Source organism: Octopus sinensis, linkage group LG1, assembly GCF_006345805.1.
Source record: "Octopus sinensis linkage group LG1, ASM634580v1, whole genome shotgun sequence".
In the NCBI taxonomy this organism is placed as follows: Eukaryota; Metazoa; Mollusca; class Cephalopoda; order Octopoda; family Octopodidae; genus Octopus; species Octopus sinensis.
Genome location: NC_042997.1, coordinates 62532705 through 62550858, shown reverse-complemented (window position 1 = coordinate 62550858; position 18154 = coordinate 62532705). Strand labels below are relative to the sequence as shown.

The following is an 18154-nucleotide window of genomic DNA, read 5'->3' as shown; positions in this document are numbered from 1 at the left end:
TGGAAAAAAGTTCACTATTGGGGAATAAAGTCCTCTTTGTATCTCTTATATTTCTATTTTAATTTGATTTGCTATTTTTATTTTATTGTGAGGATATATGAATAGGGCAAGGAGTTTCCGCTTTCATTGGTCTGTCTATAAACTCAAGAAGACAATGATCTACAACCTCTTCGATATCACGTATATACACACATACATCTATACATACATACATACATACATATGCACGCACGTACGCACGCACGCACGTACATACACTCGCACGCGTGCGTTCATGTGTAATTGGAATCTATTGAAAATTTACTCTCCTACGTCTTATACCCTCATGTAGCCAAAACACTCTTTCACCCAGCATTAACCTAGCATAGAACGGCACGTCCACACACAGTCCACCACTTAACATCAAATTTCTCCAAACTTCATTAATTGCAGCTTCGGAAATGTCTTTCTGCATCACCCTTAACATTGGGGCATCTTTCAAATATCTTCAACATTATATAACCGCAATACTGAATTCTGCGAAACTGCAGATACTTACCAAATGAGAGATTGTTGGGTTTCAAACCATGTCAGCTCTAATTGAGCAAATCAAAGATATAATGCGTTCCAGACATTTTATTTCAAGTATAGGTGAATTTGGAATTGATCTACCAAATGTGATCATTTTTCTTTTTTTTTTAAATAAAAAACGAGGCCGATTGAAGGAGATTTTCAGCTTACTCTAGCAGGTGGTGCAAACACGCAATGACTCCGGGTTTAAAGAGTTAGGGGAACACGTCTCTTCCAAACATAAGAGTTGGTGTCTTATAATGGGGTGAAGTAACTCTGTAGGTGTTTCGGCTTCTTCCACCAAGACACAGAGCTGCTTCGGGCCACCCACCAATGTAGGCGACAAAATGTTCACCAGAAGCTTAATAAACAACTTATCACTAGTTTTTCCGTTAAATTTCTTCATCTCCTGGGTCTAGTTGCCTTCACCACGGTTTACAGTTCAAGCCAGACTGGTTGGATAAATGCGCACCAGGGTAGCAAAGCAAAAATTTCTAAGTACTTGCACATACATATGCGCGCGCGCGCGCGTGTGTGTGAGTGTGTGTGTCTGTCTGTCTATCTATCTGAAAGATCTGTGTGTGTGAGTGAATGAGTGAGTGTGTGTGTGTGTGTGTGTGTGTGATACTTAATGTGAAACATATCCTGCATATAAAATGATATAAACTTTCATTAATATCCCTATATATTAAGTGACACTCAGTCGGTTACGACGATGAGTTTTCATAATGGAAGTTAAATATTGGTCATTGATAAAATTTTAGATTACCTACTACGCTTCATGAAATTCTTTATTGAAGTTAATGCATATCTTCTCACCCATGACTACTATGCTGGTAATTACTACTGTCAGAATCATGAAACCAGGTCATGAGTCCGCTTGAGCTACTTATATCAGTAATTTTTCCAAGAAGTTGCAAAATGAGATGTCACAGTTCTATATTCAAATACTTTTAATATGAAAAAGGATCAGACTTCAATCTTCAAGGAAAATACAAAATAAACTCTTTTAAAAATGTTCTTGATATGACCATTCATTGATATATAAACTGTACATCTAAATACGTGTGTGAAGGCGAATGGCCTAGTGGTAAGAGCATCGGGCTCACAACCAAGAGGTAATGAGTTCGATTCCCGGACCGGACTGAGATATGCTCAACCGACGACATAATGCACACATGATGTATATATATATATACGCATTAAATATATATATGTATATATATAAGCATTATATGTGTGTGTACGCATTATATATACAAATGTATACAAATTATACACACACACACACACGCACATAAATATATGAATACAGATATATACACTTTGTATATATACATTATATATACATATTTATATGTAGATACACACACACGCATATATAAATTAACCCAATAAATATCTGATTCATAATATTTGTTCTCATGATTGTGTGGTGGTGGTGACGATAATAATTTTCTCTAGGAATGCAGACAGACGTACATAGAGAGAGAGAGAGAGAGCCCACAGCAATATCATATCTTCTCCACTACGATTCCCTAAAACTTGAGAACTACACAACCAATTTCATTCAAATTTTCACGTGCCTTACTTAGGGTCCATGTAGTGTCATGGGCAAAAAATGTTCAACTTCTTGCCTCGAGCGAGCCCATAGCAATATTATGTCTTCTCCACTATTTCAGTATTACGTGTTAAAAGTGAAACAAAACATTTCTCAGATACTTTCACTTTAACAATAAAAATAATAATGACAATTGAATTATATGTAGTAAGTAATAATTAAAATCAAACTAAAGTATAATATAATCGTAACATAACAAAAGTAAAAATAGCAATTGGTATAAAATTGCATCAATGACTTGAACTTGAATAAGTGGTTTCACATGAATGGGAATAAATTAAAAATAAAATAAGTGTGCTGAAATGGAATAGTCCAGATGGATAATAAAAAAATAAATTAAAGAAAAGACTATTGTCTATAAAGTATACAATGTAGAGAAAAAAGAAGATTTGAACACCTGGAGGAAAGCGCCTTCGAAAGGTATCTTGGTGCGACTATGAAAGATATCTAACCAGAGACGGTAAATTCGCCACAATAGAAGCAAGGTTCGAGTCAACGGAGCGTGCAAGGGAGTACTCGACTCGAACTTGCAAAGTGGAAATATTTTATTTTTACCTTTATATCTGGGACGTAGGACGTCCCGGATAAAAATTTAACCCCCCCCCCCCCCCGAAGTAGAGGTAGGCTGGATTGTAGCCACACTTCTATACAAGAGGGAGGACAAGATACAATTGATCGAAATTACAAGAGACGGGCTAACAATTCCAGTCTGTTATATATTTTGAGCATTGTTATCACTAGCGATATCAAGATATAACTTTGTATTTTGTATTTTATGTGTAGATGTACATATATATAGATGTACATGTAATATGTACACATATATATAAGCATATATACATGCACTAGCACTATGACCCGGCAACGACGGGTCATAATGCTAGTATATATATACATATATATATATATATACATGCATACATTATATACATACATACAGTTTATATCCATTTAAAAGAAGAAAAGAAGATGGGTCCATATATAACATCAAAAGGAGCAGCTTTTTTTCTCTGATGAAATTATACTCATGTCACAAAAATGTAATATTAATGTACAAATTTGTAATTAATTTATTGAAATGATTGTAAGCAGTGAGATGACCATTTTTTAAGGTTGGAAAAAATGTCGGTGTGGGACACACCATTCCATAGTCGGCTCTTATGATTGTGAATTTATGTGGAGGAGATATGAGAAATATAATTTATTTTACACAATCCTAGAGTGTATTGCAAATTTTCGTTCTTAAATTTTTTAAAACTAATAAATGTCTGTTTTAAGCAATGTTTCGACTATTATTTCTAGCAATTCCTGTTTGTTTGTTCGTAGCTCATAAATATTGAATTTGCTCTTGAATGTTTTAATGTTTTTCAGTTTACTGTAGCTAGTTTAATGTTTTGACATACCGGTACTCCCCACCCCTGAGGATGGAAGAGGCAGCGAACGCACCGTTTTCTGATAAGTTGAAAATTATAAAACTTTGAACACCTGTAACATTTTTGCCAAAAGCTTTCTGTAATATATGAATAATAAATTCGGATTCAGCGTCAAAAATTACATCTATATGATACATAAAAATTTTTAAAACCATAATTGTAAACAGTGACGAAAACCACAAATATCCTTGTACATCTAGACAGGTTCATGTATATTTAAATGATAAACATCTGGAAAATTTTACAGATTTTAACAAATCCAGTGATGGAATGGATCTGTAGTCTTTGAATTGTCTTTCTTCTTTTTGGTCTTGTGAAGCCTAATTTCTCAAAGTTGGTATTTAGGTAGTGTGTTATATATCTCAGGCTCCATTAGTTACAGGTATAAACCTGAACTTGTAACCTGAATAGAGTAACTGCAGATTTCTCAATGTGTATGTGTGTGTGCGTGTGTATCTACTATAATAATATTCTTGTGTTTTTCTCCGTCACAACATATGAATGAGAAAGGAAGGGGTGATGGCAAAATGGTAGTGGGAGCGTTTCGACTCTATTTGAGTATATCTGTGTGTATATAAAAGGGTGTATATGGATGTTTGTGTGTATGTGTGTGTGTGTGTGTGTTTGTGTATGTGTGCGTGTGCAATAGAAGTGGGTGGTGAACATTCAACGCTGAAAAGTAAAATCAAACGGCGTTTCAATTCTGTGTGAGTATATGTGTGTATGTGTGTGCGTGTACAAGGGAAGCCTGTGAATGCTTGTATGAGTGAACTAGCATTCTTTCAGTAACAAGCAATGATCAATGATCGATGTCACTTCTCAAAAGATAACCACATTGATACTTATAGAAAGAAGCGTCTGTGATGTGTGGTAGCGGGAATGTAATAATTTTAGCAGATGTTCTGATGGCGAGGTTAAAGAAAGCACTGCTGGTAACCAATGAATTATCAGCAGCTTTAGTAGTGGGTGGTAGGAGTTGTTTTATATAAAAGCAAAAGGGTGCTAGCTAAGTGTGACAAGTGTTCCATACTACAGACAGGAAAATAGCAATTCTCCTCGAGGTTAATATCCATTTTCGTTACAATTAGTTCGCGATGTTTGTTATAAATTGGAGTGAAGTCTTTGATGAAATCGACACGAATGGCAATGGAAAAATAGAATATCAAGAGTTCTTCGATTATTTCAAGGATATGTTTCCATCTGTTTCCAAAGAAGTTGTGGAGGTTTGTAAAAGTTTTAATAGTTTTTCAGCTTTATATTTATATCATAAATACAAACATCGCTCACTGCACAGTCGCAAAACATACTTTCGAGCACATTAAAACGCAAGTATTGAATATGTGTGTATGTATGCGTACGTGTGTACACACACACACACACATACGCGCGCGCGTATACACACAAAATGACTAATTTCATCATTTCATCGATTTCACTATCCGCGAGGGAAATATTTTGTAACTCATCATCTTCGACTTGCAATTGCGCTTGCTTAGTTTGCAGTCGTGCTCAAGTGTTATAGGCTTGTTCGGTAGCTCTAATTGTGGGAGAACTTGATCGAAGTTTGCGGTATTGCTCTCTTGTTCTGCAGCACTGACAGCCGGATTTAGCCTACGTGATCGACGTGCTGAGGTATTTGTTTGTTGCTCAGAGTCTCTCACTTCTATATTTTGACGCTTTGCACTCCGTGCTTCTGTATCTCTTTCTTGTTCGGCTTGTCTGTACACTTTGTCCGACCGAGTCCTACTGGTAGAAGCAGCATTTCTTGTTTTTCTCCTAATTGATGACTTCCATTTTGGTGTCATGATTTGACACGAATAAAATAATAAATGAACACCATAAAAAAATCTTTTGTTACATTTTAATTAACGTGCAATATAATGCATGCATATCATGCCATTCACTGTTTTATACATCGTAGTATGATACATAGTAGGAAAAGTTACCAAAGCAAAAATCCTGTGTTGACTGTTGACACGCTCCTTCGCAAATGATCAGCTATTATTTTGTAAACAATGTTTCGAAACTGTTAATGTGTTCGAAAGGAGAGATCTGACTCTCACATTCAGTGTAAGAGGCCCAGGTTGCCAAAGTTATTTCATTCGACAATATTACTCAATAGAGAGAGAAGGGGGTTGAGTGGGGTGGGTGTGTTTGCAGTGGGAGGAACGGGAGGTCGGACTGATCTCTGTGGGAGAAGGTAGGCCTCTCTATTCCTCTTACAAAACTTACCTCCGGGTGCCAGATTTGTCTCAATTGTTGGTATTACTCGAAAAGGGGCTGGTAGTGGGACAGGGACTGATGCATGGGCAGAAGGAGGAGGTCAAGCATGTCCCTTTAGGAGGGTATAGACCACCCTATTCCTTCTGCCAAAGTTATCTCCGGGCGCCAAAGGTACCTCAATTGATGGAATTTCTCTGAAAATAGGTAAACATATGCCTTCTGTCTTGACAAGATTTCCTCATCTCATCACCATCGTGGCACATTTTGAGAATCTAAACACCATCTTAATATCTTTGGAGAAAATCCGCACAGACTGGAATAGGCTGTCCGGTTCTGCCTCAGTTTTTGCGAATAGCTTCAGGTCGTCTATGAATAGCAAGTGGTTTAGTTTTCCCTTACCTCTTCCGAGATCATACCCAAACTTCGTTTTTCGTAGTATTTCACTCAAGGGGATCATTTCCACCCCGAACATCAGTGGAGTCACACCGTTCCCCTGGAAGATACTAGGAAAACATCTCTCCTATTACTTGCTTTCTTGCTGTCAATTCCGTTTTCCAGTATTTCATGCTATTCCATATAAGGTTTCTCATATTCTCTGCTACTCCATACATTTCCATTGTTCTTATTATCTTGACAGATATGTTTATATCGATTGGGACAGTCATATCAATGAGGAGGCATGTTTTTTGTCTGAAGTCTTTCAATATGATGTCTGGCCTATTTGCATCTATCTTTCTGTCAGTTTGAATGGTGAAGTTCCAGAGGAGTAAGATGTGGTCATTTTCAAGCACTGGAGGTGGTTTGTGTTCCCACCAGTTTTTATCATGGGGCAAGTCCAGGCTTTTGCAAATTACCCAGTGAATATATTGTGCAGCTCTATCATGCCTGTTGAGATACTCTGTAGGCGCACGAAGACTTCACTTGGAGAAACATGATCAATGGCTTCATTTTGTTGTTGACATACACGACATGTTGGGCTACTGCCGTTCTTTAATATGTTGGCCTGGTAGTTCCTTGTAGGTAGACATTGATCTTGAGCTGCTATGATAAACCCTTCTGTTTCAGATTTTAAGCCAGAGGCCATTAGCCATTGATGGGTCAGGGCTTTATCAACATCTGCATTATTCGCTCTCTTTGGGTATTTGCCATTGAGAGGTTTCTCTTGCCATTTATCAATCAGAATATCTAAGGCAGCAGTTTTAGCGCTTAGCTTTTTCTGTGCTTGTTTCTTGTATGTCTAATTCAGAAATTTGTTGTATTCGGAATTCACTTAGATATTCCTTTGTCTGTTTTGTTACTGAGTATGATGCTTTCTTGTTTTCATGTTTTGAGACAAGTTTTAACATCCAGTCCTCAGAGTTATTCAGGTAGGTGTCTAGGCCAATTGTAGCAATCTTCATTGTTATTGCCAGTTGTAAAAGTCCACGGCCTCCCTCTTTTCTTGGCAGATAAAGTCGTTCTATATCTGCCTTAGGGTGGTGCATTCTATGCGTCATCAAACAGTTTTCGTATTTTTCTGTCAAGATTACATATTTCAGTAATTGACCAGTTAATGATATTGAAACTGTAAGTCATGACTGGTATGGCTAAAGTATTGATCGCTTCGATCCTGTTTCTCGCATTCAGCTCTGTCTTGAGTATTGCTCTTACTCTGCGATAACATTCTGTCCTGATTATTTCTTTTATTATTATTATTATTATTATTATTATTGTTGTTGTTGTTGTTGTTGTTGTTGTTGTTATTAAAGTTGGCGAACTGGTAGAATCGTTTTACGACGGGCAAAATGCTTAGCAGCATTTCATCCGTCTTTACGTTCTGAGTTAAGATTCCGCTGAGGTCAACTTTACCTTTCATCCTTTCGGGCTTGATCTCTGCGGTCGCTGTAATCAACTTATACCCTCCTCATCAACTTGCTGGCCTTGTGCCAAAATTTGAAATCTATATTATTACACTTTGTTTTGAACGATGGTTTCACAGAATTGTCAAAGCGCCCCTGGATGATACCTTGCGGTATTTAATTAACTACTTACAACCCTTTACATTCTAATTTCAAAATGTAAAGTTCGACTCCGCCTTTCATTCTTACTGGAAAGAGTTAAGTATTGAATCGCTGGAACTAACTATGAACCATTTAACTTGCATTTATGGCTATGTGCCAATTTGAAAAAGATATGTAGCAATATGACCATCCGCATGAAGTCCAGGCCCTGAACAATTTTACGAGACATAATCTTCTGTAATTTTCACACTCATTATTTAATTAGATTATGCTTTTAGGAGAAAATCACTTCATGGCGTTTGTAAATTTCATTCATGGTTTTCTTTTTTCGATTCATACCTTTTCTATTATTTAACTTGGCTGAAAGGCGGCGAGCTGGCAGAATCGTTAGCACATCGTGCAAAATGCTTATCCGTATTTCGTCCGACTTTAGGTTCTGAGTTCAAATTCCACCGAGGTCTACTTTGCCTTTCATCCTCTCGGAGTCGATGAAATAAGTACCAGTTATGCACTGGAGTCGATTTAATTAACTAACCCTCTACAATGTTAGATCTTGTACCAATAGAAGAAAGGATTATTTTACTTAGCTGAAAGGCGGCGAGGAGACAGAATCTTTAGCACGCCGGGCAAAATGCTTTGCGGCATTTCGTCCCTCTTTACGTTCTGAGTTCAAATGCAGCCGAGGTCGACTTTACCATTCATCCCTTCGAGATCGATATAATAAGTACCAGTTGAGCATTGAGATCGATGTAATGGACTTACCCCTCCTCCGAAATTGCTGGTCTTGTGCCAAAATTCGAAAACATTATTTTACTTAGCTGAATGTATAATTTTAACAGTGAAAGATGTTTGTGAAATATTTCGAAAACAAATTCATTCGCCGAAACAGTCATGCTATCATTAACGTACAATATTGTTTGTAAAGAATGATAATAATTTCCAATGAATTTACTTGAAACAAGAACCCAGAAAGAAGTGTGTCATGTTGTAAGGATGAGTTAATCAGAAGTTATAAACACCGTGTAACGGATGCTTGAGTATGTAGAACAGGTGTGAAATATTTTGATGTTAGTAAGTCAAGTCCGATGACTGGAACCTATAAAAATGACAAGAATAATAGAATGTAGTTTTATTTGCATATATTCGTGTGCGCCTATATCTATGTGCCTATGTATATATATCTAAGGGATGGCAAACCTTCAATGGAGTAGGAAAAGACGATGTTTCTACTAAAATTGTGGTTATCCATGCGTACTAGTGGTCCAATTGACAGCGGCGTCTGTACATTTTGGGATACTAGTATAATTCTTCTGCTGAAAAGAGTTAAATTGGTTGAAATGCACTTCTTGGATAATCAATATGAGGAATGACCTGACACTGGGGATGAGGAATAGCATCCGAAACATTGTGAAAGGGGAAGGTATATATACGTACACTGTCATGTACGTATATATACCGTAGATTTCAGTGTAATAACCGCAGTTTCTTTCTGCAAAATGAACAGTTGTGAATAGAGGATGCTCGGGATATTTTCAGACAGTTTTCGTTTCTCATGTTTTGTAACCAATTGATCAACTAATTCCCTCTATTTTCATATGTATTTATTGTATCACAATGGGGCATTGCGTGGATTCAGTTGTGGTTTTTGGGGTTGCAGGTCTAAGGGCGGTGTGGTTCATAGTACAGAAATTACGGTACATGAATGTATGTCATTTTCCCGTATTAGTTATCCTGCATTTTATATGGGACCGCGAATCAACGAAAAAACTGTAAAAATGTTTCAAAAGTTTGAGAACAGCTGTTCTAAAGAATGTCTGTCAAGACATAAGAAAATTAAAAGTTTGTTTTAAAAGTAATTTGATTGTAGCTTGCTTACCAACCACATGGTTCCGGGTTCAGAAAGACTGCGTGCCACCTTGGGCAAGTGTCTTCTACTATAGCCACTTGTGAGTGGACTTGGTAGACAGAAACTGAAAGTAACCCGTCGTATATATGTATATATATATATATATGCGTGTGTTCGTGTGTCTGTGTTCGTCCACCCAACATCGCTTGACAACCGATGCTGGTGTGTTTACATCCCCGTAACTTAGCGGTTCAGCAAAAGAGACTGATAGAATAAGTACTAAGCTTACGATGAATAAGTCCTGGGGTCGATGCTCGACTAAAGGCTCTGCTCCAGCAGGCTGCAGTCAAATGACTGAAGCAATTAAAATAGTATAAGACAATAGTGTGATCTTAAAGTGACAGTAAAAGAATATTTGCTATTATGTCCATTTAAACGTACTTTTGACAATGTTTACAGATTAAAATGTTCTGGGGATTATAAAGACAATATTTTTCGTAGGATACCAGCAGTTCCCCATACCACTATTTTAAAAATTTCTTCCATTTTTGGATAACCAGGTACCTGAGATAGTAGCAACCAGCCCCTTTTGCTATCATTCCTAGAGCACTTATGGCGAAAATTGTTAGCACACCGGGCGAAAGTCTTAGCGGTATTTCATCTGTCTTTACGTTCTGAGCTCAAATACCGTCGAGGTTGACTTTGCCTTTCATCCTTTCGAGGTCGATAAAATAAGAACCAGTGAAACATTGGGTTAGATGTAATCGTCTAGTCCCTTCCCTTCAAATTCCAGCCCTTGTGCCTATAGTAGAAAGGATGATGATGATAATAATAATAATAATAATAATAATAATAATAATAATAATAATAATTATATGCCCTGATACAGTAGCAGACAGTGGCTCTCATGGCTTCTGAACTTAACTGATTGGAAGTGTTATCATATACACTGGGCTACAGCAAATATTCTGCTCAATACCACAGATTTGCTTGTCAGTTGTTTGACCTTAACCAGTTGACCATGTCCTTTAGTGGCTGACGATATGTGTATCTCTGACCACGAGCAGAAGTAGTGGGGGAGCATCATTAGCTGTGTGTTGAAAGGAATTCTTGAAGGCTTGGATAATTCACCTTTAGAAAACATGGGTGGTTCGTTCAGCATCCTTAAATAATCCTTATTCAGGGAACTTTTGAGCGGGATGGGCTACTCGACCAGAAGAAAATTCTAACTTGGCCCCACCTGCAAGGTCATGCGCTGTTTATCTTGATATGAGATCACCATGTCGCGCACATTTGGTTGTGATGCATGTGCCTGGTGTACCCTTATCAGTCATGATGGGTATACTGGGCTTCGTATATTTTACCTAGTGTCACTTTGATGGCATTCGCTGTTCTCTCACTCGATAATAATAATAATAATAATAATAATTATAATAATAATAATAATAATAATACAGAACTTCCAACCTGTTGTCTCTTGAGGTCTCTGGGTGAGACTTGGAGCCAACTTGTACAGACATAAAGCAAAACTCAAACATATAATAATAATAATAATAATAATAATAATAATAATAATAATAATTATTATTATTATTTATAACAATTATTATTATCAAGGTGGCGAGCTGGCAGAATCGTTAACACGCCAGGTAAATTGTTTAGCGGCATTTCGTCCGTCTTTCCGTTCTGAATTCATATCCTGCCGAGATTGACTTTGCTTTTCAATCTGTCGAGGTATACAAAATAAGTACCAGTTGGGCACTGAGGTCGATGTTATCGACTTACCCGCAGCCCTGAATTTGTTGGCCTTGTGCCAAAATTTTAAATCATTATCATCATCATCATCATCCTCATCATCATCATCATCCTCCTCCTCCTCATCATCATCATCGTTGTCGTCGTCGTCGTCGTCGTCATCCTCATCGTCGTCATCATCATCATCATCTTCATAATTATTATTATTAAGGCCGCGAGCTGTTAGAATCCTTACTGCGCGAGCAAAATGCTTAGCAGCAATTCTTCAGTTTTTACGTTCTGGGTTCAAATTCCGCTAAGGCTGACTTTCGAGGTCGACAAAATAAGTACCAGATGAGCACTGGGGTTGATGTAATCAAGTTGTCCCCTCCGCCACTCCAGTTTGCTGGTCTTGTGCCAAAATGTGAAACCATTGTGATTATTATTTTTTTAATTTTTAATATTATTCTTATTAGAATTACTGTTATTTTACTCCGACAGAAAGACTTGAAAGGTCTTGACCTGAATAATGATGGAGTAGTTATCAAGGAGGAATTCATTAAACTGATGAGCCAAGATACACTTAAGTAAGTCCATTCATATAATTTCTCTCCTTTGTATTTATTTTATTTTTTATTTTATCTAGTTTCAGCTCACGAGCTGTGGCCATGCTGGGGCACCGCCATTTATAGTTCATAATATCTTCCGTGATAACAACAATGTCACGCTTTCATAATGAAGTACTATTGTTAATTATGTCATTTCATACATAACAGAAACTTAAGTCTCCGTCTTGTTGTTGGATATTAATTAATCTAATAATTACAATGAATAGTAGGAAATTAAATGCAGAAATTAATTTAGTTTAGTGTTCAAATCAATGAAATCACTGTCAAACAACTGAATTCGTTTGATCAAAATTATTAATAATAATAATAATAATAATAATAATAATAAAAATAATAATAATAATAATAATAATGATAACAATAATAATTCATTGTAATTATTAGATTAATTAATATCCAACAACAAGACGGAGACTTAAGTTTCTGTTATGTATGAAATGACATAATTAACAATAGTAATGATGATAATGATGATGATGATGATGATGATGATGATGATGATGATGATAATAATAATAATAATAATAATAAAAATAATAATAATAATAATAATAATAATAATAATAATAATAATGATGATAATAATATGGATTGTAGACGAACTAAACAGCTTAGACAGAATGACAAGGAAGTTGCTAACTAGTTATGGGTCACTCCTTCCAAAAAGTGACACAGACAGATTGTATGTGCCAAGAAAAAGAGAGGAAAGAGGACTTATTGAATGCGAACACAGCATTAGAGCAGAAGAAAACAACATAGCATGGTATGTAAAAAATTTCACAGAACTGCTATTATTAGAAGTAGGAAGGTCAGGATTGTGTAGGTTGAAAGATTGCAAAGATTAAGCACTGTACAAGAAATTGAAAACGGATGAAACTGAAAATAGGTGGGTAAAGAAAAGAACGCATGTTCAATTTCATAGAGGTGTTGAAAATAAGACAGACAGAGAAAAAAGATGGCTGTGGATGACTATAAGTGGTTTAAAACCGTAAACGGATGCTCTGATCTGTGCTGCCCAAGAGCAAGTACTAAGAACAAACTACATAAAATACAAAATAGACAACACAGCAGAAAGTGATAAGTGCAGAATCTGTGGACAAAACAGTGAAACCGTATGGCATATTACCAGTCAATGTACGCCACTAGCCCAGAAGGGATATAAGAGACGCCATGACAATATAGCCAGGATTTTCCATTGGATACCTTGCAACAAGTATGGACTTGACAGAGTAAAAAATTGGTACGACCACAAACCTGAAGGCATCGTCGAAAATAGAAATGCAAAGATACTATGGTATTTTATGACTCAGTGCGACCATGAGATAGAGAAAAGGAAGCCAGACATAGTCTTAATTGAGAAAGAAAACAAACTATGCTGGATCATAGATATAGCATGCCCAGCTGACAACAAGGTATGCGATTAGGAAGAAAGAAAAGTCGAGTGATATAACAGGGTAGGTTAGGAAATTAAGCAGTTGTAATCGATGAAAAAGGTAGCAGTAGTACCAATAATTGTCGGAGCCCTGGGAACAGTAAGCAAAATCTCGAGAAGTACGTGGAACAAACAGGGGCTGCAATAAGGGTGGAGCACTTGCAGAAAACAGCACTGCTTGGAACCGCTTGAATATTCCGGAAGGTACTCGAAAAATAAGGGGTGTTACCTTCGTTCACTGGTAGTGAACAGCTGATACCGTAGTACGTTTCCAGCGTTAGAAGCTGTGAAAAAGTAATGAAAATAATAATAATTATAATAATAAAAAAAATAATAATAAAAAAAAATAATAATAATAATGATCCTTTCTACTTTAAACACAAGGCCTCAAATTTTGGGGAAGGCATTAAGTGGATTCCAGCGACCCCAGTGCGTAACTGGTACTTAATTTATCGACTTTAGGCAGATAAATGAAGGAAAAGACAAAAAAGAGAGTACCTGCGACGAGTGAGAAAAATATTGACTCGAAAGCTGAATGCCAGAAACATGATGTCGGTAATAAACTCGCGCGCAGTCGCAGTAGCTCGGTATGGTGCTGGAATGCTGAAATGGTCAGAGGAGGAGCTAAAGGATACGGGCAGGAAGTCAAGAATGCTCCAATCAATGATTGAAGCCCATCATCCACGTGCAGACACTGATCACCTATACATGAGGAGAGCATATGGAGGAAGGGGACGGATAAGTGTGAAAGACTGCATACGTATCGAACTCGAGAGCTTAATGAGATACCTAGTCCAAAGTAAGGAAACCTTGCTAGTGACAGTTAGGAACGAAGGACTGAGAGCAGAGAAAAAAGGGAAAACAAAGGAAGCAGTACAAAAAGGACACGAAGAAAAATTACGCAAGAAAGGACTACATAATCAAGTCTATGTAGCCACATCAGGGGTTGCTGGTAGAAATAGGTAGGATTGGCTGATTAAAGGAACCCTAAAAAAGAGACCGAGAGTACTATATTGGCAGCGCAACTCCAAGCTTTAGCCACGAATAGTGGGGCCAACCGTAGGAATGAGAAAGTGTCTCCGCCGTGCCGCATCTGCAACAGGGTGGATGAAACCATTGCCCTTATCACGAACGAATGCCCTAGACTTGCCCAACACCACTAGAAGTTGTGGCGATACGATCAGGTAGCGAAAGTGCTACATTGGAAACTATGCGAAAGGTGGGACTATAGAAAGGTAAGATGTGGTGTGAGCACAAACCGCAGATATCCCAATCCAAGCAGATTAGGTGATAGAGCATAACAAACCGGACCTAGTGATGGTGGACAAGGTGCACCACATATGCTGTATAATTGATGTTGCATGCTCCTTTGACTTACGAATAGTCAAGAAGAAAGGCAAAAAGACTGATAGATACAACCCTCTTAAGTACGAAATAGCCCGGCTATAGAAAATGAAGATAGTGCTAATTATTGTTGGGTCCTTGGGAACAGAATCAGAAGGCATCAAGCGGAATATAAAGGAGATTGGAATGGAATGGATGTGCAGAATCGACAACACTACCGGCAGCGAAAAATTCAGAATATGTGGTGAGAGGTGTGAAACGGTATGGCATATCGTTAGCGAATGCTCGAAATTGGCACAACGCGAATACAAAAGACGACATGAGAATGTAGCAAGAATGATCCAATGGGAACTCTGTGGAAATCACGGTCTATAAAGAACAAAGACGTGGTATGAGCAAACTCCGGAAGGAGTCACCGAGAACGGAAATTGCAAAATCCTGTGGGATGCAATGATTTAGTATAATCATCTGACCAGACATCGGAAACCGGACATTGTTGTGGTGAATAAAAAACAAGGAACATGCATGATAATCGACAAAGCATGTTCTAGTGATTGCAGGATTAAATAGAAAGAAGTAAAACTTAACAGCTATGACGATTTGAAGTGGGAAATACGATGACTGTGGTCAATAGAAGAGTAGACGTAATTAGCGCTCTTGGAAGTATCACCACCCAAATACCATGATGGCTCAAAAAGAATGGTACAAATACAAAGGTAGAACGCCTATAAAAATCAGCGTTGCTTGGAATTGCAAGAATTTATCGCAGGGTTCAGCTGTTCATAGTCTGCTAGCTATGAACAGCTGACACTTTCCATGTTACTCTGGAAAATAAGCTGTAAGCTTGCCTCAAATAATAATAATAATAATAATAATAATAATAATAATAATAATGATCCTAGAAACTCTTCATGAGTGGACCTTGGAAAACGTTAACCATGACTAAAGTAGTACTGAAAGTAATAGAATATATAAGCATATCATGAGTAAATGGCCAACAGTTTTGAAGTTACTGACAAAAGAGGGAGTTATAAAAACTAAAACTGTCCCCCGTAGAAGAGGAATATTCCAAGTAGTCTCCATCTCCCCACTTTTCTGTCTGGTATTGACTTCTTTAACCGATATGTTAAACAGAACAGGATGTGGAAGCAGCTGCTATAGTAAACAATCAACCACCTCTTGTCCAGGGGTGAACTCAAATTGTAAACAGCAAATGATAAGCATCTCGAAATTCTCCAAAAGAAAGTACACGAATTTATCAAAGAAATTAATTTGAGATTCAGTTTAGAAAAGCGTACCAAAGCAATCTTAAAGAGAAAAAAATTAAGCACTAGAATATCACAGCATAATATACGAACGAAACCCAGATATACAAATAGTTAGGAATCAATAAACTAGATAGGATACACCACGCACAAATGAAAGATAAGATAAGGAACAAATATTATAGACGAATTATATTAATATTTGAAACAGCTAAATGCAATAAATAAGGTAATAGGCATGAATACTCTAGTAGTCCCAGTTATTAGTTACTGATATAATATACTTTCATCGTCTCGAGTTTGATAAAATAAGTACAAGTCAAGTATAGTAGCGGTTAAGCAAGTATAGTATCCACTGACCACTCTTTCAAAATTGCTGGTCTTGTGCCTAAATTAGACGTGATTGCCATTTTAATACATTTTCTACCAATTGTTTTATGTATTATTAATATTGCTTCTTTTTCTAACATATTTCTTTGTCTAGAGATCCGGAAGATATTAAGAACGCTTTTAAGAAATTCGACGTCGATAAATCTGGTTACCTGACTACAGAAGAACTGAATGAAGCAATGAAAACGTTGTGTATGGATATCTCTGGTGCAGATACTCAAGCAATTATAAAATCTGCTATGAAAGATGGCAAGATTGATTATAAAGAATTTGTAGACATTGCGATGAATTTATAAAGGCTACTCATTTAGAGAAGCACAGTAAAGGGTTTTATTAAATATGTTTGAAAAGCAGCGAACTGGAAGATTCTTTAGCTCGCCGGACAAAATGTCTGGAAGTATTTCGTCTGTCTGTCTGTCCTTTATTTTTCTGAGTTCAAATGCCACCGAGATTGACTTTGCTTTTTATCTCTTTTGGGGTTAAGAAATTAAGTACCAGTTGAGTAATGAGGGTCAATGAAATCAACTGGCACCCTTCCACCAAATTCAAGCTTTGTGCCCATAGTAGAAAGTGTATGCTTGTATTCATTATAATTTCCTTTATATGCCTCTCATACTTGTACTAATTATTCTGAATAATAAAACTATTAATAACTGTATCTTAATTATGTTTATTTTTTTATTTACTATTTCTATCTGCCGTATGTCCTTTTTCCTTCTGCTTTATTATCGCCCGATTATGTTATAATCAATGTTCAGAGAAATTAGTTCACACTTCAGTTAGTAAAAACGAAATAGAATTTAAATAATTCCAGATTATCACTCTGAAACAACTGTACAAAATCAAATGTATAAAGCGTTTTTCAAACACCCAAGGCATACTTTTCTGCTATAGGCACAAGGCCCGAAATTTTCGAGGAGGGGGCCAGTTGATTAGATCGGCCTCCAGTATGCAACTGGTACTTAATTTATCGACCCCGAAAGGATGAAAGGGAAAGTCGACCTCGGCGGAATTTGAATTCAGAACGTAAAATCAGGCGAAATACCTGTTTCTTTATTACCCACAAGGGGCTAAACATAGAGGGGACAAACAAGGACAAACAAACGGATTAAGTCGATTGTATCGACCCCAGTGCGTAACTGGTACTTAATTTATCGACCCCGAAAGGATGAAAGGCGAAGTCGACCTCGCCGGAATTTGAACTCAGAACGTAACGGCAGACGAAATACCACAAAGCATCTCGCCCGGCGTGCTAACGTTTCTGCCAGCTCGCCGCCTTAGAAACAACCAAGATATAAATATTATCCAGCTCACCGAAGGTCAAATGAGAAAAGATAAAATAATGCCTGTTTCTGGACTTTTTAAGATTTCCCTCTTTTAGATTCTATCGCTTTGTCGTCAATTCTCTTTTATTCTATTACTCTCGTACGATTTAACTATGTCCGTGCACTAACTCAAAAAACTTCCATCTTAAATCTTTTACTTTAAAAGTCCCCCTCCCTCTTTCTCTTTATTCTCTCCGTTTCTCTTCCCCCTTCTCTCTTTCCTCTCTTCTCATTTCTTTTTTCGTTCATTCTCGCTTTTACAAGATGCTAAAACACTGCACTCAGACCCCGTTGCCACACCATTGTCAGGCTATTGATTTCATAACATTGTGTAAAGCGATTTTTGTCCGTGGGTAGCAACTG

The 18154-nt window shown here is 37.1% G+C and overlaps 1 protein-coding gene across 1 annotated transcript; it reads left to right on the top strand.

The window, feature by feature from the left end:
* Positions 1–4504: 4504 nt before the first annotated feature.
* On the top strand, positions 4505–16930 carry LOC115211593 (calmodulin-like protein 10). Its single transcript, XM_036501612.1, has 3 exons — positions 4505–4826; positions 11908–11993; positions 16561–16930. Exons 1-3 carry the CDS (start codon positions 4698–4700, stop codon positions 16760–16762), a joined length of 417 nt encoding a protein of 138 aa, XP_036357505.1. The 5' UTR covers positions 4505–4697; the 3' UTR covers positions 16763–16930.
* The last annotated feature ends 1224 nt before the right edge of the window (positions 16931–18154 follow it).